The 20,894-nt window shown below is 43.2% G+C and overlaps 1 protein-coding gene across 2 annotated transcripts; it reads right to left on the reverse strand.

Moving 5' to 3' along the window:
• Positions 1–578: 578 nt before the first annotated feature.
• On the reverse strand, positions 579–20,544 carry RNF19B (ring finger protein 19B). 2 transcript variants are annotated; one of them, XM_083453109.1, is made up of 9 exons: positions 19,470–20,544; positions 9,860–10,065; positions 8,566–8,707; positions 7,011–7,173; positions 6,235–6,349; positions 3,899–4,039; positions 3,333–3,540; positions 2,594–2,725; positions 579–1,359 (listed from the first exon to the last, which is right to left on the reverse strand). In XM_083453109.1, the coding sequence occupies exons 1-9, from the start codon at positions 20,402–20,404 to the stop codon at positions 903–905; spliced, it is 2,499 nt and encodes an 832-aa protein (XP_083309235.1). In that variant the 5' UTR covers positions 20,405–20,544; the 3' UTR covers positions 579–902. The 2 variants fall into 2 exon arrangements, with proteins under 2 accessions (XP_083309235.1, XP_083309234.1); XM_083453108.1 differs by having other exon boundaries at positions 8,566–8,710.
• Between the last annotated feature and the right edge of the window lie 350 nt (positions 20,545–20,894).

Genomic DNA, 20,894 nt, shown 5'->3' on the forward strand with positions numbered 1-20,894 from the left:
AAGAGTCAAATAAATAAATAAATAACATTTCCCGAAGAGCCTCCTTCACCTTTATGCTTCTGCTATCTTTTGCAGCCTTTTACACTCATTCCTGTTATACAATGTGGGGGTACCCAGTGGGGCTATTGCTATGAGACATACATCTGTTTCACTTCAGCCCTCCAGTCACTTGCCACACTCCAGTTGCAAGCTGCATCAAGCTTTCCTCTGGACTCATTTCCTTCAGAGTATGCCTCCTAAATGAAGTGTATTGTTGTCCAGTGTCCTTATCACTTCAATAGTCTCAGAGCATTCAACACCACAGTATCACTGAGTGCTCTGTCATGATGCAAAGCAAACTTGCAACTGCAGAGACTCAAGCAGCCTCTGGAGGGCAGCAAATTCAAACTTTCACCTTACTCTTGTTGGAAGTATGTGTGCCACACCCAGGCTTCTACACAACAGCACTAATCAGACTGAGTTAGAGGTACATCACTTATATTTTAGGGCAAGGAACAAGCTTTACCAAGGCAGGAGCGCAACAAGGAAAATTCAGAAGAACTTACTAGTCCTATGAAAAGGGAGGACAGGATCCACTATGAATGGCAACAGGAATCTTTATTAAAGGCGTTCTTTAGGCGTATGTTTGGCAGACATACGATGTACACGCACACTTTTATGTACACTCTTACACAACTCACAGAGCATCACCAAGCGCTTGAACCAATAAATTAAAAAAAAGAGAGAGATCAAGGGTTTATTATCGTGTAAGAAATGCCATTTCCCCAGAGTCAGGTTAGGGCAGCAGTCTGGGGAATCAGAAACAAAAGCCAACAATGACATAATCACCCCCACTCCTGGGTGGCCCTCACCATAGTAGAGGCAGTAACAATCAGTGTGCTTCTTCTCAGGAGAGAGCGGCCTCATACTCGGGCCTCAATGCACTCCAGCGTAGAGACTCTCTCCTCTGGCCTGTGCCCTTCTGCTTGGGCACACTGGCCAATATGGGCACTTGGGCTCTCAGCACCTCTGGCATTTGGGGGATGCAGGCAGGCAGCAGTCTGGGGATAGGGGGAATCACATTCATCAGAGGTAATGTCAGGCACATCGTCCGACTGACTGTCTGAGCTCTCCAAGTCACTTCGGATGCTTTCAGGCTGTGCTAGAGTGATGTCCCAGGTTTTGCTAGCAATGCAGTCTTTTTGCTCACAGCTTTGGTGGTTGCACATCTGCTCCTGCTCTTCTTCTGCTTCCTCCTCCTCATTCTCTGCCATCTGAGTGTGAACGTGGAGAGAATCCTCTGTGCTGCTCCCACTAACAAGCTGGTAATGGCTCGGCTTGGTCTCTATGTCCACCTGGATCTCCATATTATTACACTCTCTGTGGAAGGAGGAGCCCATGTGAGTTCTAGGAGACAACTTTTATTTCAGAAATATTTATTGCAATACTGGAGTTCTGGCAAGCTAACATTTCTAATATAGTTTTTAAAAACCTACTACAAAATAAACAGTATAATACATGAACAAGGCCCCACAACATATTGCTATGTATCCCTGATGTGTGTGCGCTACCTGAGCCTGTGGCTAGAAAAAACCCAAAATGTTAACATCAACAACATTAAGTCACTGCTCCAATGTGGGTCCATATGTGTGCACAAAAACACACACTTAAGACACATAGACAGACAGATGTTTTTTAAACACTGACAAAGTGCAACCCTGCTGGATCAAGCCAAAGGCTCATCTAGTCCTGCTCTGAACCTCACTCTTGCAGCCTGCAACAACCAATTCAAAATAATGAGATGGCTAACTCCTGCAAGTGATTTGAACTGTCATCTTGAGTTTCAGCAGCCTTCCTTGATTCTAGGTCACACACAGAACTAAAAAATCCTGAAAACATTCCACATAACTTTATGCAAAAGTTGTTGCTTCCAACTAGGTGCTGCAAGCCTATAAGAGCAGGCAACAGTTGAAGTACACTGAGAGCACATAGAAATATGTTAGCTGAAACAAAGTGGCAAGAGAGGTACAGTGGACCCTCAGGTTACATTACCTTCGGGTAACGTAACGTTTGGGTTGCGAACATGGCAAACCTGGAAATGTAAACTTCCAGGTTTCGTCGTATGCGCATACACAGAAGCGCTCTATCACACCGCGTGTGTGTGCGCAGAAGTGGCGCCTCATGTTGCAGACTTTTTGGGGTACGTACGGACCCCCGGAACGAATTAAGTACATATCCTGAGGGTCCACTGTATCTGAAAATTTACTCTTTAAGTTAGTCGCAGAATAATGAAGTATCCAGTATTTGTATTCTTATGTCTTAAGCTTCCAGTTAATTTTTCACTACACATTAATCAGCCCCTGTAGCTAAATACTTCTGAATGATCTGCAGAGAATGATAGTCAACAAAGTCCACACCAAGCCACATTCATCCAACTTTCCATCCAAATCTGCCATTCAAGAAAAGGCTCTTCTCACTAAACGAGGTTTTCCATAGAAAACAAGTTATGGTGACTTCCTGCCAACATCTTTTAACAAGATCAGGACAAAAATCATGGGCTTTCTTCAGAGACCGCTGACCCCATTACAAACACAAACTAACTGCATTAACATACCTGTCTTGGGGGTTGTAAGAACTAATGATGGAGCCTGCCATAGCTCGCGTGCTGGCATTGTCACTGATGGCTCCAAGGCTGACCGAGTCCTTCGGGAAAATCTCTTTCTGGACATCAGCCTGCACTTCCAGCCTGGGCAAGGGACAGGAATTTATTAGGTCTTTATACTAATGTAGCTCTCCCACCTCACTTGATGTTTGACTACACAAAGGAGTTATTTAATTCACAAGAATTAAGCATAAAGTGACTCAGTTTTAAGCAACAACTTATTTTGCTGAATTTTGCTTTGTCTGTTTTTCTCTAGAAGAGGATTAGGTCATGTCTGTGGTCATGACTAACAGTTCCTGTGTAGCACGTTCCCATACATTCTACAGTCAAATTCTGGGCTGTACATTTGGTGCTGGATAGAGATTTGATTACACAGCTGCCTATTTCAGACACTGGATCAGAGGAAAAGACCTTATAACCTTATGATTCAGGAGGCAAGCTTTCTTGTCATTGTGCCAATGGGATGTTAAAGTATGCAAGACAATACATGACAAAAGGACAGAAAAGACTTAACCCAATTCATTTTTATTTCCAATCTAATAGAACCATGAAGTAAGAACAGGGGACATTCTTGCATGGGAACACCTAGCATGGGGTTGTGCAATACAAGCAAACTAGGTTTACTTATGACTGAGTCTCAAACTCATGATATCACACACAGGTGCTGTAGCCTAAATGAACTTTTAATTACCTGCTGTACTTTCCTTTCCCACCCAAGAGGACTCCACCGCTCAGGGTGCCCCCCGAGAGCGCAGCAAAGCTGGCTGTCTCACTGTAGTTGCCCTGCATGACACTGAGCCCATCAGTAGGGCTCCCACTGGTGCTCAGCACACTGGTAAGGCCTTCGATGCTGCTTTCCCCAATGCTGGGATTCTTCAGAGCCCTCCAAGCATCTGCCACTAGAGACCATGAAAAATATAAGAAGGAACATAACACAAAAGGTGACTTGACAGCAGCATTCCTACATTAGCCAATTAAGTTCTATGTAAACTAGCATACCTGGAAGCAAAACAATGAAGCTGAATGAATCTAGTAGTTTTAAATATTTTCGTCCCTATCAGTTTGGAGCAGCAAGTGAAGAATATGTACAAAGTAATGTGTTTGTAATGTTAGCAAGAAAGAGAAAGAAAATCAAACTGACCTTACAAGTTCACCCCATCAATTATCTAACCCTTCCACTTGCCGCTGGATACAGCTGTTAAGCACAGTCCTAGTTGTTTTTCCCCAATAAGATTAAAAACACAGTTACTTCTTTACCTGTAATTGGCCCATCATCTTCATCAAACTCAATTTTGACTCCTTTCCCATTGGCTGTGCTAACTCCACAACCACCACCACGACACAAAGAAATTGGCACAACGCCATAGACATATGCCAACATAATAGGGACTCCAATACCTGGAAAAAAGAATAAGTTAGTAGGAAACCAGAATCCTACAAATACAGGTACATGTCCTCTCTGCACATTCTTCAAGGACAGGATGAGTGACATCTCGCTCAGTTATCTTCTTACCACCATGAAAGTGCTTAGTCAGAGACTAAGAACACTATCAACCGGAGAGAAGAGTAGTTTGCATAGATTACGCAGATGGCTACTAGAAGAACAGCAGTAACATGTAAGTAGCTTGCCTTTCTTTCTTGCAGTTTGTGTGCTATTCCATAACTGAGTGATTGAAAACCTCAGGAGAATGTCTCTTTCAACTGCAGTACCAGCACAAACTTTCACATCAAGGATTAAGTGAGCATAGTGGGAGCTTTGTAGTATAACAGAGACACCCAGGACATGCTGAGAAAGTAGCCATTTCTCAACTGAGATTTGTGATTATAGGCTGTTTGACCAACTAGCAGAGCATGAAAGTTGAAACAACCAAACAAGAGAGCTTTGAAACCAGTTTGCCTTTGCACTAAGTCACAACAAACATTTTATTCTAGCAAAAATCCTTGATTCTATGAAGATAGAAGACAATTATGAAACTGACACCCAGTGTGTGCAAAGCAAACTTCCTGTCATTGTGGGTGGGGGAGGCAGGGAGATGAATGACTTTATATCTCGACTAAGGTGAAAACAGAAAATAGATTTCGATTAAAGGTGAGGTCTGGTTGACAAATCACGCTGTCCTCGTGAAAGGCAAAGCTTAGCAAGAGAACAGGGATAAATAAAATTCTTTTAAAAACATAATTGTTAAAGAGTGAGAAAATGCTGATCTATGGCAGGACTGAGGTGGAGGAACATGGGTCCAGAGGGAAAATATCAAACATTAAATATGACACAGGGTCTAAACTTTAAGAAGTAGTAAATATACAAAAGTCTATCCATTTTGCATAAGAAGACCTCCAAGTGGAAGGGTTCTGTTCATTCAAAAATATCAAGTTTAGTTCCTTGGAGGTTATTTGGTTGGGATGTATCTACTAAACTGTGAGATCAAGGGACTGTAAAGTATGGTGAAGAGTTCTGATATTCTTCTCACCCTATGTCAGATTAGAAATGGAAGCATCTGTACTTGTTCTGGGCACAGTGAAAAGACTCTTAGCGCTGTAGAGATAGCACATAATACCAGTAGCAGGTATTGCAAATCACAACAAGAGATCTATAGAGTTGCAGTTGATATTAATGTAAAAGCAAACATCCTCTAGATCTATGAATGGAAACCATATCAAGGGTATCAGCAAAAGAAACCATATAAATCTACTGGGCATGGATAAAGGAAGCAGAGCTACTTCTTTTTGAAAGCAGGCTCTGTTGCTTGGACACAGTTGCCTATTTAAGTAATGTTAGGGAAGGTATTGACCAAGGCTCATTTTCAAGGAAAGACACACAACTTTTTATTGAGTTATTATCTCAAGCAAAGAAGGGAGTGACAGTGTTCAGCCTCATTCAGTGTGGCTTATTGTAAAAGATGCTGTGGTACTACAAAAGCTGGAGGGCACCATGTTGACTGCCCCTGCTATAGAAAACAGAGGTGGTGCATGGCAACATTAATATAAGTGATAGAAAACTCCATAACTATATAGGGACAGGGAGGAGAAAGATAGTTTTGTTTTCCTGAGCTCTCTCAAAGGAAGGCCTCGGCTGTACAGTGGTACCTCGGGTTACATACACTTCAGGTTACATATGCTTCAGGTTACAGACTCCGCTAACCCAGAAATATTACCTCGGGTTAAGAACTTTGCTTCAGGATGCGAACAAAAATTGTGCAGCGACGGCGCAGCGGTAGAAGGCCCCATTAGCAAAAGTGGTGCTTTAGGTTAAGAACAGTTTCAGGTTAAGAACAGACCTCCAGAACGAATTAAGTTCTTAACCCTAGGTACCACTGTACCACTTCTGCAATGCCAGAAGATTACTGAGCAGAAAGGAATTCACCACCACTCCGCAAAGCATGAACATTGACCACTACCACCCATCCCAAGTTCTGCAGATGCTCTGCAAAGGCACTGCATTGCATCCTGAACTTAAATATACGTGTTCCATGTAATTAAGTTATAACCCATCTAAGCAGTGTTGGGGTTTGGAAATTCTTAACGCCACTGTCAGACTGAAGCAGTAGCCAAAGCATATCATCCTGTGCTTTCTAACACAGAACTCATCTACTTACCTACACTGACAGCAGCAATGACAGGCGATGCAATCACAGATAAGGTTACTCCACCAGTGATGGCCAGGTTCCTCTTGTGCTTAGAGGTTTTTTTCCCCTCATACCTGCTATGAATCTGACATAAGAAGAATCAAGGATAAAACAGGCAATGCAACACAAAGAAGAATGGCATTCTAGGAAGATGTTACCTATTGCAGCTCTTAATAGTTTATAGCAGAGATGGATTCTCCAGAAAAAAGAAGAGAGGCTGAAGGGCTCTCTAGAGGTGGAAGTCTCACTCTGTCCATAACTGGACAGGCTGGCAGAAATCAGAGCAGGGACCATCAACAAGAATCAATGCCACAAAATCAGCAACTTCAATGAAACTTACTAGGCATGCAAAGCCGCAGGCAATATGCATTTGGGCTGGCCACACATGTGTTCTAAAGAAATATTACCCACCCCAGGTCCCACAATGCAAACTTCAATTATCACTGAGATCTCTCCACCTCCAACCTAAGAGTAGCCTTCTGGATCTAACTATAGGCCCTTCTAGTCCAGCATCTTGTTTCTCAGTAGCCAACCAGATGCCAATGGGAAGTCCACAAACAGCTATGTGTACAAAAGCCCTCCTCCACTGTCATTACCAATGATTGATATTCAAAGGTATTGTATGGTCCCTCTTAACTATCAGGGGAACCACCACCACTTCTGCACCTCCCCTCCCCCCTGCAAAAAAAAAAAACCATCAGCCTTGTAGTTGGATTTAATTCAGCGTATACAGTTATTATTCTTACCTTTCTCCCAACATAAACCGGAATTCCAATGACCATGGCTGGAATGGCAATGCCAGCAATGAGGGAAATACCCACTGGGGCACCAATCAATGTTCCGAGCTGCCAGAGAATCTTCTTTTTACGACTCCATGGCTTCTTGCCCCAGAATGTGCAACCAGAAGGGCTGCAAGAGATTTTATATTTGGTCTTCAGAGGAACAAGATTCAAAAATGGGGGGGAAGGCAGACACCTGCCCACAAAGGTTCTACCAAACCTCTCCCCTCCTCTTCCTGTCCAAGTAGCTAAAGGTGTGTCTACAGCACAGATGGGGAACTGTTTCGACTCTGCGGCAGAATTAGAAACTGAGATATGAAAGCTAGGAGCTAAATGGCACCTTAAATCTAGGTTATGCACACAACAACAGAATATCTAGGTGCACTTTTTTAATAACAAGAATACAAAAATGAAAACAAATGAACTGCAGCTAAAGTCTCAAGTTCATTTTTCACATGGTCTAGTCCTCATCTGAAGACTGCAAAAAACAAAGCCATTCTTCCCCTGCCCACCCCCCTAATATTCTTAAGAGGGTTTCTTTTCCAGTCTTTAGAGAGTGGCTGGAAATGGGGAGGCAGAAAAAAGTCCTCCTTTCCTTCCACTGTGCAGTTTTAATCTGAAATTTTAGGCTCAGAAACTGCTCTCGCTAATGAAATTCCCTGTCGCAAAAAAAAAAAGAAAAAAAGAAATTCCCTGTCGCAAAACGCGCCTAGAACAATGGGAGTTTCAAATGCTGCTCTGAGGCATGCATTCCCTTGCTGCCAACCCTCCAAGGGCCACATGCCAGCAATGGGGGGGGGGGGGGGAGGGAGGGCACACTTTCTCACAGACACATAATAAGCACACACATGTATGTACACAGTACACAGCCCCCCACCCCTGCAGCTGATCCAAGTATAGTCATGGGTAAAATAAAGTGCACCTCCTTTGAATTCTGTGGTATCAGGACATAATAGTAATCATTTGTTCCTTAACAGGTCTTAAAATTAGGTAAATACAACCTCAGATAAACAACAATACATGACATATTACACCATGTCATGATTTGTTTAACAGAAATAAAGCCAAGATGGAGAAATCATGTGTGGAAAAACTAAGTGCACCCTTACTGCTTCCATAGGAATTAAGAGGCTAAATAGCAGACAGGGGCTACTAATCAAATGCCCTTGCTTAATTGACCATCAGCAAGTGTGCCCACCTCTATAAAAGACAAATATTTTAGCAGTTTGCTGGCCTGGAGCATTCAGGTGTGTTTTAACATAATGCCAAGGAGCAAAAATGACAGAACGCTCTTAGAGAAGCAAGTGCTGCTGCCCATGAAATTGGGAAGGGTGCTAAGGCCATCTCCAATCAATTTTAAGTCCATCATTCTACATTTCTATGTATGAGAACACAAATCAATATTTTATCAGTTTTGATACTCCCACAGCACAGTATCTTTTGAGTAGTAAACGTTTTGGACCACAGCAACATAGCTCTAGCAAGGTAGAGCAGTTTGAGGGCATTTTACCATCCAACTTACCTGAGGTAATGCAAATCAGAGATTTCCTTCATACAAAGCCAGCAGAATTCACAGCCACATACAGCACAAGTCATGTGATTACAGCTGCCATCATTCATCTTGATGATGTAGGCACTGCAACGTGGGCATGGCTTGATGTCATCTGCTATGGAATTGAAAAGGAGAACCCAATCAAATTTTGTGCACCTAAATAAATCCCAAGAAGGAATTGAAAATCTTTGAGATCTTCCATTGTAAGAAAGAAGGTAAAAGAACCACCAGTCTTACTCTTCCAGCCCATCCTCCTTTGAATGAAAAAAGTGTTTAAATCACGTGGCAGGTCAAGATTCAAATACCTCATTGTTTCTAATTCAATTGACTGTGCTTAGGACCATGGCCTGACTTACTTATTTACCAAATTTAAATCTCACCTTTCCTTCATGGAGTTCAAGGGAGAATATGCTCCTCCCTCCCACCCCCATTTTATCCTTACCACAATCCTGTCATATAGGCAGGGGGGGCGGACTGAGAATGAATGTCTGAAAGTCACTTGGTAAGGTTATTGCCTGAGAAACTCATTCTTAGTCTAAAAGGGTAAGAGTATTCTGGGCCTGACAAGTAATTCATCCCTGATATTTTTAACAAGGCTGCATAGGATCATAGCTCATTATTACTGCAAGTCCTTTAAATTCAGGAGGTCCCAAATTCAGTCCCCGGCATCTCTAGTTATATCAAGTGATGGGGAAAGACCTCTGCCTGAGACCTTGGAGAGCCACTGCCAGTCAGATTAAACAACACTGGGCTAGATGGAGAAACAGTTTGACCTAGCAGAAAGCAGCTTTCTATGTTCCCAACTCCACCAAAACACACTGCTGTTGCCAGCATGCAATTTGAAGAATGACATTTGATTTGAATTAGTTATGTTCAATAGTTATGTTATGTCTGAGGTAAAAATTTTATAACTCACTTGAAGCAAGTGGGTACTTTAAAACAGAGGTGTGGAATCTTAGACCTCGGTGCTAAAAGCATCCCTCAAGGCCTCTCTATCCAACCTTGAGATTCTTCTCAGGCCACATCCCTTATTCTCCTCAAGTAGTTTTGCCTGTCCAGAATGTGTCCTTGAACTGTGATGATGCTTCCTGCTTGCCTAGATAGAGGAGTGTATGTGTATGTGTATGTGTATAAACCTTTGCCTTTTACATTGCTGAAATTTAGCTACCATACATAGGTAAAAGTCACATTTAATCAAGTCAATCTTTTTCCGAGATCTTCACACACAACTGCAATAACTGGCAAGTAGCTCACTGGTACATACCTGGTCCAGATTCTTGTCCATAACTGAGGCCTGAGGTGTGCTTTGTCCGTACCCGCAGAGTTTGTGCTCTTTGTTGGCGGGCCATGTCGCAAGTTTGGTTTGGGTGCCATATCTGCTTGCAGTGATAGCAAAATTCAGTCTGGCAGCCTTCTCTCTCACACGTCAGTTTGGGGCAGCTTGCACATCCATAGGCAATAACAGCATAACTAAGCAAAAAAGTAAATGGCAGGACAGTGTTTTGTTTGGGACTTGTATTGACAAAACTGTACTATGTGAAGTAAAGCCACACAGACAACTGTCTCTGTAGAAATCTACTCAGCCACAATTAACCTAGCTTTCTCAGATTTACTACCTATATCTCAGCAAAAATTAAGGTACTTTATTCGAAGTACAGTAGTTAACATCTACAATCTAACATATTGTTCTCTCCCTTGGTGAGAACAAGACATTTACTGACTTGCTTGTGTAACATTCTAAAAGCTCTAACCATGAGAAGCCTGTCATAATAAAGTTAGTTTTCTCCCCATCTCCCTTAATGGGCTTATAGTTAGTACTTTGGAAACAGGAGCACCAATTGGCAAACAATTTCTACCTGAGCACAAAAAAGAAGTCAGAGGAGAGGTAAAAAACAATTCCTTGTCCCAGAAGCTACCCACCATGCACAAAAAAATGACACAAGGAAGTTGTCTAACACTGTAGTCTGCATATTTTGTAAGGGTCAGAAATATCACCCTTGTTACTCTTCTGGCTTTTAATTCCCAAATAATTCAGGTTGCATGACTATTTCTCAGATCTTGCAGCATGAGAAATCTGGAATAGTCCACATGATTCACAACCTGTGAGAGCTGGAGAAACCATTTTACCCAAGTGTAGCACAGCTAGAAAAGGTGACCATCATATACCTACATACCAATATGCAGATTCAAAAGACAGAAAAGGAGGTCCATGTATGTCTGTAGGACTGCTCTATATTTCTAGTATACAAAAATGCCCAGTACCAGCAGAGAGGCAGATTTAAATATATTAACTAGCACCACCTGTTATCAAATGGATTACCCTCAATTCATGCAAGTCCTCAACAAAAACAATTATGTTTCATCAGGAGATACAGAAACATGCATGACTACAGAGCATTCTTCCCTTCATTCTGCACTGTCAAAATTCAGGTAATTTCAACTTCCCCAGCTCAATCAAATTCTGCAGAACATGCAACCAGAATAAAACATGTCTAGGGTTTTTTTTTGCAATGTACTTAACTTGCACAAGTTATTCTAAATGTAACATTTTTTTATTTTTTTATTTTTTTTAGTGGATGTGATTCCAGAAAGCCATAGTTCTTACATGGAGGACAGGGCTGCTTCTGAGGGGAGGCCCTGCCCTGTACAATTTGTATGCAGCTGCTGGGGAATCTATACTTCCTTTTTGTCAGTTTGATAATCTCCTAGCAGGTGGGAAAAGAGGCTTTGACTATCCCAGCTCTTCTAAACTGAGTCCCCACTGGGGAATTAAGCCCCCTCTAGCCATTCCACCCCATCATTATCAGGAAGACAACTGCTGTCCTACAAGAATCATCTTTCACAAGAAGAGCAAGAGGACAGCTGATAACATCAAGTTCAATGACATGGTGTTAATGACAAACCTTTCAGTCTTGAAGGTACAGAAGCCAATCATTAATTCTCAAGACTCCTTTAATCCATTCATGTTTTGCCTCTTAACTACCCGCATTTCCACAGCCAAAACTACATTGAGAACAGAATCTACAAGTGGGACCTGCAGCAAAACACTGAAGTGCTTTTATTTAAGGGTCCAGCCAGCAAGCCAGGCCCTTTTCCAATACACTGCATTCCAATTCACATGCCTACACCCACCCTGTTTTCTGGGTATCTCCCCTCACTCCATCAGTTTTCAGCACCTACTGAGCAGTCTCAGTCTTCATATAACCATTTGGTTTTAGTGGGTCTAGGCAGGAGGAGAGTCACTGTGGTTCATAAGCTATCACTGCATTCACCAGAGAACTTCTCCCCATTGGAGCAGGCTTAGATGGCCTGCACCTGTTGTTGGGCCAGATAGATTGGGGTTGCTATCAGATGTTCTACCCACCCTGCTGCTAAACAAACAGCTTCTCTGACCCAGCTGAAGGAGGTGTCCTTGACTGTGGTGTTAGTGAACCCCTGGACTGTTCTGGAGAACTCAACGTCCATGCCTAATCTGCCTCTACTGGACCAGCTTCCACTGCATCCATGAAGCTGTCTCAGCATATTTTTGCACAGCCTGACATACAAGATGGGATATAACTTTGATTTCAGTCTTTGCCACAGGGTGTGAGAGAGATTGTCTGGAGATGTGAAGGTATTGTTATAGCGCTGCTGTTAGATAATTTCTTGATGAGATTTGGTGTCATTTCTTATGCAGAAACTAGATTTATTTTTCTACTTGATTCTTTGCATCCCTCAGGTTTGAATACTGAAATTGATTATAGTTGCTTTCTATAAGTCATTACTAATGCTTGTATATATAACACCTGTTTATGGATAAAGTTTGTTTTACATTTGTTGTTTTAAAGGGGTAACTTTAAGAAGAAAACCTCACAGCTGCAGATTTCTGTCACCTGTAACTAAAATCAATGCTGCGCCTGTCTATATAATCTTACATTGTAACAGTTGTTGTTCACTGCAGAAACCACTATGTTAGAAGTTCTATTATCTTGATACTTCATATATGGTATGTACTTCTATAGCACAATTGTTTATATAATTTTAATTTGCTAAAATATGTTGAATTATGGAGATCAGGAGAGCAGTGGTGATAGGATAATTTCACAGATAGTTAAAGACCATTCTGTTTATCATGACATTTTCCAACAGCCAATTTTAAGATATTTTTGGGTTCTAGCTGCTGAAAAGATATGACTATCTAGTATTTTAACTGTTAATTGTATTTATTTAATTTATTTGCATATTTTGAACTGCTTTGAGGTGCACAAATTTATAAATAAAAAGCTGTATGTATACAAATATAATATAATATAGTATAGTATAATATAAAATATAATATAATATAATATAATATAATATATAATACAATACAAGTCAATAAAAATAGATATAGAATCCTGTTTCTACCTTGACCTCAAGTACCAATCTGCCTACCACCTTTCACTTCCACTGACTGAATGAGAGCTAAATACATGCCCCACCCTATTCATGCTCTGCTCTACTCATTTACTGGTAATTCTGCCAACACAATGAATTTATTTTAATGCCCTGAAATTTCCCCCTCAACCTCAGGGAAAAATACAAAGCAACGAATGTCAGACAGCAGCACGAGCTGACTACAATGAAAAAGGTAGTTCCAGATTTGTATGCAGATCTAACTGTGCACTAGAAGACCAACATTACCATGGAAACACACCCTTGTGTTATGTCTGCAGTTTACCTCCCTAGGCAGAATAGCTAAGCTTGCCAATTTATGAAGATGCTTGAAGCATGGGTGGGATGCAGAAACCATGAGGATTTTGCATGTTATTTTTCTCAGAACATGCTTTTACTGCAGTCTCACAGAGAAACTGAACTATGAAACCTATGTGACAAAGATTTTCTACAAAACATGTGAGAAGCAGGGAGAAAGAAATCATATGCATCGTTCTGAACCCACACAGATTACTGACAGCTCTTAGGTACTACTTCAGGCAGCACATATGCTATCTTGGCACCATGTACAATTGACTTTTGTGTAAATGTGACAGCTATTCATCAGAGCACATGCCCTATCCCACTGTCTCTTCCAAATGTTTTTTACACATAAAATCCCCCACCTGATAGCTAAAAAATTGATAGCCGCTGTTCAAGCGATATGCAAAACTGCAGCTGGATTTTGTGCAACCAATTTTTTTGATACTGTATTCTAACGGTATTACTAGCACTAGCAGCTGCACTGCCTGATTGTGCTGCTCACCAACCCACCTAACAGCCCCCCACATTAACCCCCTAGAGCAGGGGTCAGCAATCTTTTTCAGCAGGGGGGTGGTCCACTGTCCCTCAGACCTTGGGGGGGCAGACTATACTGGGGGAGTAACGAATTCCTATGCCCCACAAATAACTCAGAGATGCATTTTAAATAAAAATTACACATTCCACTCATGTAAAAACAGACTGATTCCCGAACCGTCCATGGGCTGAATTTAAAAGGCGATTGGGCCGGATCTGGCCCCCGGGCCTCAGTTTGCCTACCCATGGGTAGATTCGTGCTCTTTCTTCATCTCTCCCTGCCTCCCGAAAATTCTATGAAGATTCAACAATTGCAAAGGGGGAAGGAAAAGCAACGGTAGGGCATGGGTAGGCAAACTAAGGCCCGGAGGCTGGATCTGGCCCAAATGCCTTCTAAATCCAGCCTGCAGATGGTCAGGGAATCAGCGTGTTTTTACATGAGTAGAATGTGTCCTTTTATTTAAAATGCATCTCTGGGTTATTTGTGGGGCACAGGAATTTGTTCTCTCCCCACCCTCCCATATAGTCCAGCCCCCAAGGTCTGAGGGACAGTGGACCAGCCCACAGCTGAAAAGGTTTGCTGACCCCTGCCCTAGAGCTTCCCCTTCCCACCCCATGCAATTCCAAAGCTTACTTTTCACCTCTCAAACCCCATTTCTGATGCCAGTTCTCTCTATTCTATAGACTCACTTTGCACTCATTTCATCTTCACCCCCTTGTCTGTGCCTCGTCCACTTTTTGTGCAACACCCTTGCATTCAAACCAGCCTCATGGTAATCTCGGGTACCTTCCTCTTTCAACACAGAGCAACTAAGCACCTTTTTCACCTTCCACTCAATTATGAAGCTATTCCCTCTTATTCTGCAGACCCTTTCATGACTCTGCTTTAGTCTTCAACCCCATTCCCATGCCTCTTACCACCTCTTTTTTGCAACCCCTTTTACACTCCTATTTTTACCATCACCCCCTTTTTTATTCCACCCTCGTCCTCACTTTTCTCAACTCTCCCTTGCACACAGATCACCATTTGCATGCTTTCTCAACTCCCCTATTCTGCAGCCCCCTTTGTGGACACACACCATGATGATATACATTACTGTAACTTTAAAAATGAGTAGAATCTTAAAACCAAGACTGTCAGTTGGGCTGTTCAGTTTTAAAGGATGTTGTACATATATAGATGTTTGATTGTTAGTAAACTAACTCTTCTAAATTACTACACTGAATCTGGAACTTCATGTTGAAGACAACACATGGTATCAGGAGTGACATACATTCTGTGAAGCTACTGTGGGATATTTGAGGGCTCAGCATCCTTTATTTCTCTGAGGAATGGAAGAGAGAGAAGTTTGAGTTCAGCAATAAGGAAAAATACTGAAAAAGGAAAAGAGGTTGTTTTAAACTGGTAAAAGTTTGAATAAAGCTGTGATGGAGTAACCCGGGGGGGGGGGTGATTTTAAACAACAGCAGAGGTTTGAGTAAAGCAAGAATGGAAGACCACTGAGGATTTTTGCTTGTTTTAAACCAAAGAAAGAGAACAAGCAGAGATGCATACAACACAGAAGCTAACAGCACAAGCTAAAGCAAAGCCTTTCGAAACTCCCTTCTCAGTGTACTCAAACCCTGTTTTAAACTGCCACTTTGCCCCACTCAGTGTCATCCCTGCTACTCTACTCAAACTTCTGCCATTGTTTAAAACCACTTTCCCCCTCATAATGCCTCTCTTCTTTTTTTTTGCTACCATGCCATGGCAACCTTCTACGCAACCTGCCTGTAACTTTGCCCCTTACCCCACCCTGATTTCATGCAAATCCAGGATTGTGATGAGGCACTACAAATGGGGGCTACATTCTTACATTGTTATTATATACAGAGAAATGTAAAACATAACACTTTAATATGGAAAAGGTCTGGTTCATTATCTCTTGCCTGTTTCCAGACTTTTGGCAGGGATGATATTTCATTTTTAAATGAACTTCTGCAAATTTAAGAACAGTGTATTTTTTAACAAAACAAAATCTAGAGTCCAACAGTGAACATCATGAAACCCACCAGTGTCTCAAATTTGTTACAAAGGATACAGTGCTGAAGCTTTTTTCAGAATGTTTCTGGGTAGTCTTCAGGGTCTCTATGTACAAACTATTAGCTTAGAATACAAGGCAACCAGATAGGATATATTTCATTTCAATGTTAAATAGCACACTAACCTTCAGAACCCTGCCACATAAGTAGCACTATCTCAAATAAAGCAAGTTGGCGGCATCTATCCAAGAGCAGGGTGTTCCATCAGCTTGTTTTATGTTTCCTATCAAATCTGATAAATTTTGCATCAGTTGAATAGAGGAAACAGTTAAGTGATAACCAGATTCTTGCTAATTAAGCAAAGCAGAAAAACTGCCCAACAGTATTTAGTGGAGCTACCATGTGGGTGGTATGCTTGCCCACCTTCTTTTGATCTCTAATTCCTCTAATTATGCAGTACAGCATAATTTGGGACTGCCCAGCAACAACATATGCATGCCAGAAATCAACAGAATCAGAAGCAATTACAACAATTCCAAGAATATTCTGCAGTGCCCAGTACATTACAACTTCCCTTACCCCATGTTTTAAGATGAATGTTCTAAAGGACAACTTAAAGAATCATTGCTTGTACTTTCCATGCTGTGTTAAGAGAAACTTTGGGAGGCTGATTTAAAAGAAAACAGAAATGAAAGTAAAACAAGACTTACGGCACTCAAATCTCATTCTGACTAACTGCCGAAGGCTAGGCCATTTCCCAGTTACCCAACTGGATGCTGAATCACAATGATTCAACATTTCACCACCTGCATCCCCATATATAAAATGCTTTCTTACCAGAATGTGCAAGTTTCTGTTCTTACTGAAAGTCATTGTTTACAGTTTCCTCCACTATTGTGAAAGGACAGCTTAAGGCTGCTGAACTTCTCAGCATACAGAGGGGCTGGGAAAGACCCACAATTCCCTGGCATTTTAGAAACAGGAACTTTTCAGTAAAAAAAATTCCACCACAAACCTGAAATACATGCAACACTTGTGATCAGAAAATTTCAAATCAAACTCCCCTTGCCCCTACTTCCAAAGATCACCCACTCCTCCTCATCTGTAACACCAACCCCACATCAATAAATATTCATTAATACTTAAACAAGATTCTCAGGAAAATAAATTTTACTGACAAAACAATTCTGAGCAAAGTCTACCTGCAACTAAGTAGACAGGAATGACACAAAGTACAATTCACACCTCACTGCAGGACCTAGTTAATTAACTACCATCAGCAGTGCCAGCCAGTCCTTGCCAAGGATTCAAGCCACAGAATGATTTGCAAATATCTAGATCACCATAAACTGGGACTTTCCACAGCTGTCTGACACATTATCTTCCCTCTTGATGGGCCACCCCTCCTCTGTTACTGAGACCAACAAGTCATAGTCTATAAGGTAACAATAAACCACAGCTTAAGATTTGTTAAGGTCTTTTGAAGAAGGGCAGTTTATTACTAACCACCACCACTCGTGGTTTCTTAGGTTTGTTTATGCTCCTTGTACTGGGGAGGAGAAATGTGGGATCAATCAAGCAGCAGGTACTACTCGTTCATGCTAAACCACAATAACCCAGAGATCCCAGCTTATCTTTACATGCCAACACAACGTATTTGAGATAGCATTTCCATTTCATATAAGTATTCCTCTTGAGGATTTGATAGCCACAGCATAGAGTGAACTGTTTCATCATAGTCTGCTCTTTAATAAATTTCTAGAGGCACAAATCCTTGTAAATGCAGTTAGTTTTGTTTACACATACATGTGCTTCCCTCCATTACTTATGTGTTGCCCTCCATTTACAGAGGGAAAGACAGTCCTTAATAAACACCTCAAACTTTAAAGGATATACTGATCTTGTAAAGTTTGTGTCTTCCATGTGTTTTCAGTCTGCACCAAGATAACTGATCTTATACATACATCCTATTTCCCTTCCTACACTGTGACAGTGTTCAGTATTACCCAAGCCCTGTAAAGAAAGTGTTCACTCAAGAGATGCAGCTCCCTGGGTCCTCTAAAGGTTTAGACTACAATCCTATGAGGAATGTATATGCTGATTTGCTGATTTTTAAATACTTAACACAGGTTCTAGCACATCTTTGGCACTTCCAAAGTACCTGATAATGAAAGTTTTGTTTTCATTTTCACTTTCACTCACACCTATTCCTTTGCAAAATTATAACCATTAGGCAGCAAAACTAGCTGCCTTAATGAGATTGGAAAAACTCCTTTAATAAGGGCTGCGAATGATTGGAAGAAGCTAAGTGCATTCAAATTGACACTTCGTTGCTGGACATAGTCCTGCTGGTGCACTGCATGCACTTGCCTTAGTCTTAAAAAATTCTGCTGTTTGCCACCATTTCCCCTAGGATATTGAAAGAGACAGTGTGAGCAGTTTGGGAGCAGGGCACTTACTTGTCTCCCTCTGGACAGAAAAAGTCAGATGAGGCACCATTGTTGAAGCAACATTCCCCGTACTACACTTAATTTCTATAGGAACATGGAGCAGTCTGGGCTCCTTTCAGAGGAAGGGCAGGATAGAAACTTAATAAAATAAGTGAACAGTAGTTAAAAATACAATACTTATTACTGCATACAATGTTCTTAGTGTTCAAGTGTTTTTCAAACACTCCTACAAGTCGGAAAAAATATAAAATAATGATGTTAACTTTATTGCAGATAAGGGGCTAAAGCTAAATGGCTTGCTATGACTGTTCATGGCAGGTGAGATATGAACTATAGACACAATTATACACTATTTCCCAAATGAAGCAGCAGTGTGTGAAATAAACAAGAATATAAAATCTGCAAAAACCACCTCTCCCACAAAGCCTCTGGGCTTAATTCCCAAAGCCCTTATCCCCAACAGAAAAAAGCCAGAGGATGCTCTTCACAGCCCTTTTTCTTATATTTCCATCACTTTGCCATTTTCTCTCTCAACTATCCACTTTTAAACTGTAAACTGTTGATGTCAGAGTGACATACCATTTTTGCTCATTTCACTCTAATGCACCATGTATTCAGCTGGTACAGAACATTGGCTTGGCTACAAAGACAATATTTAGTCAATGCAAAGGCACCTCCCCTGCACCTTTAAACTTTAAACTGCAGCTAGGGCTCAGTGACATGACCTTTAAAAAGAGTTATCTCCACAGTAGTGCATGCCCCTCTGTGAACCTTGAAACCTGGTACACACCCTGCCAATCATGGCTGGCCCCAATCGAAGTACTGGCTTGCTTTCGCTCTGAATTGGTGCAGGACTAAGCAGCTTGGAATCATGCTGTTCTTAGGTTTAATGTCCCCCACTGGCAAGAGCCCGCTAGGTGGTGCTGTCTGGACCTCACCCACCCCTATCTGTAACATGGGGGGCAAGATCCAAACCGGCCAACCTTTCCAGGGTTGTTGTAAAGATCACAGCAGGCTAATGCAGATAAAGCAATTTAATTCCCATAACGGCCACCAAAGTAGCAGCTGCTGTTTTTACTTATTATTATTATTATTATTATTATTATTATTAAGCGTGTCCTTCCTCCTGCCCCTGCCTTTGCTCTCTCTCACCCGCAGTCCGGGGCCGGGCACCACCTGCAGTCCGGGTCGGCGGCCAGGCAGCGGCGGAGCATGAACTCCTCATACTTGGCGACGAGGTGGGGCGAGTCGCGCAGGAGGAGGCGGATGTCGGCCGGGTTGAGGCGCTCGCTGCACTCGGGGCAGCTGATGTTGACGCGCGACTCTGTGATCTCGATGCGCAGGTACTGGCGGAGGCACGAGCGGCACGAGCGGTGCGGGCACGAGAGGAGGCGCGGCGCGTTGCCCGCCGGCTGCCGCACCAGGCACAGCGGGCACTCCAGCTCCGACGGGGAGGACTCCTCGCCGCCCTCCTCGCACTCCGCACCACAAGACGACGACGAAGACGAGGTGGCGGCAGCGGCGGCGGCATCGCCCTCCCCGGTCACCGCCGCCGAAGGAGCAGGAGGAGGCTGTGGCGGCGGCGGAGGCGATGAGGGCGGCGGCGGAGTGGCCTGGGTTGATGCTGCGGTGGGGCTGGCGATCGCCGCCGCCACCGCCTCCACCACCGGGGCGGGCTTGGCTTGAGGCGCCTCTGGCTTGGCCTTGGCCTTCCGCCGGCGGCGGACTCCGGCCCCGGAGGCTGAGGACGAGGCGGCCGAGGCGGCGGCCGAGAAGACGCTTTGGAAGCTGAGGAGGCGGCGTCGGCCCCGGCTGGTGCCGCTGTTACTGCCGCTGTTGCCGTCACCTCCGCCGCCGCCTCTGCCGCCTCCTGCTTGTCCTGAGCCGCTCTTGGGGCATTTGGCCGGCGGGGCAGCCGCGTGGATCGAGGTAGAGCGCGGCGACTCCGAGTCCTTCTCTGAGCCCATCGCGAAGGAGAGGCGGCCGGCCGGAGAAAGCGGCGGCAGCGTCGCCCGCTCGGCTCTGCGCCTCCTCTGAGGTGAAACGAGAGAGAAAGGGGAGTGAGGCGGAGGGAGGAGAGAGCGCATGCGCGGCCGATGGCCCGACCAACCGACCCACTGACTGACTGCTGAGGTAACCCAACCGCCGCCAACGGCCTTCCAGCTCCGGCTGCGCAGGCGCAGGCGCGTCAGCTCCGCACAACTCGCTTTCCTTACCCAAGCTGTCGGCTCCTTTCGCAATGCGCATGCGTCCCAAGCGGGGGAAGGCGACTTAAGAACCAACGTATTTTATGTAATTACATGTAATGCAGGCGTTGTGCTTTGAGCCTACGAGCTGCTTATAAAGAGTGAAGGTCCAAAAGGAAGGCTCATGAGGCGCTCTCCGTCTCAGAGGATGGGCAGGCAAAGCCTTGTTTCTCTGCGTGTGCAGAGTTCATGTGAGCCTCTGCTATTTTAGCCTTTGATTTGCCTCCCCCCACAAAAAAGACAGTGTATAAGTCTTATAAAATAAATACTGTGCCGGAAGATGTTCAGGTTGAGGAATAGCATCAAACAACTCTAGTTGGCTCCAACGCCC

Source organism: Podarcis tiliguerta (genome assembly GCF_965153285.1).
Source record: "Podarcis tiliguerta genome assembly, chromosome: 8".
In the NCBI taxonomy this organism is placed as follows: Eukaryota; Metazoa; Chordata; class Lepidosauria; order Squamata; family Lacertidae; genus Podarcis; species Podarcis tiliguerta.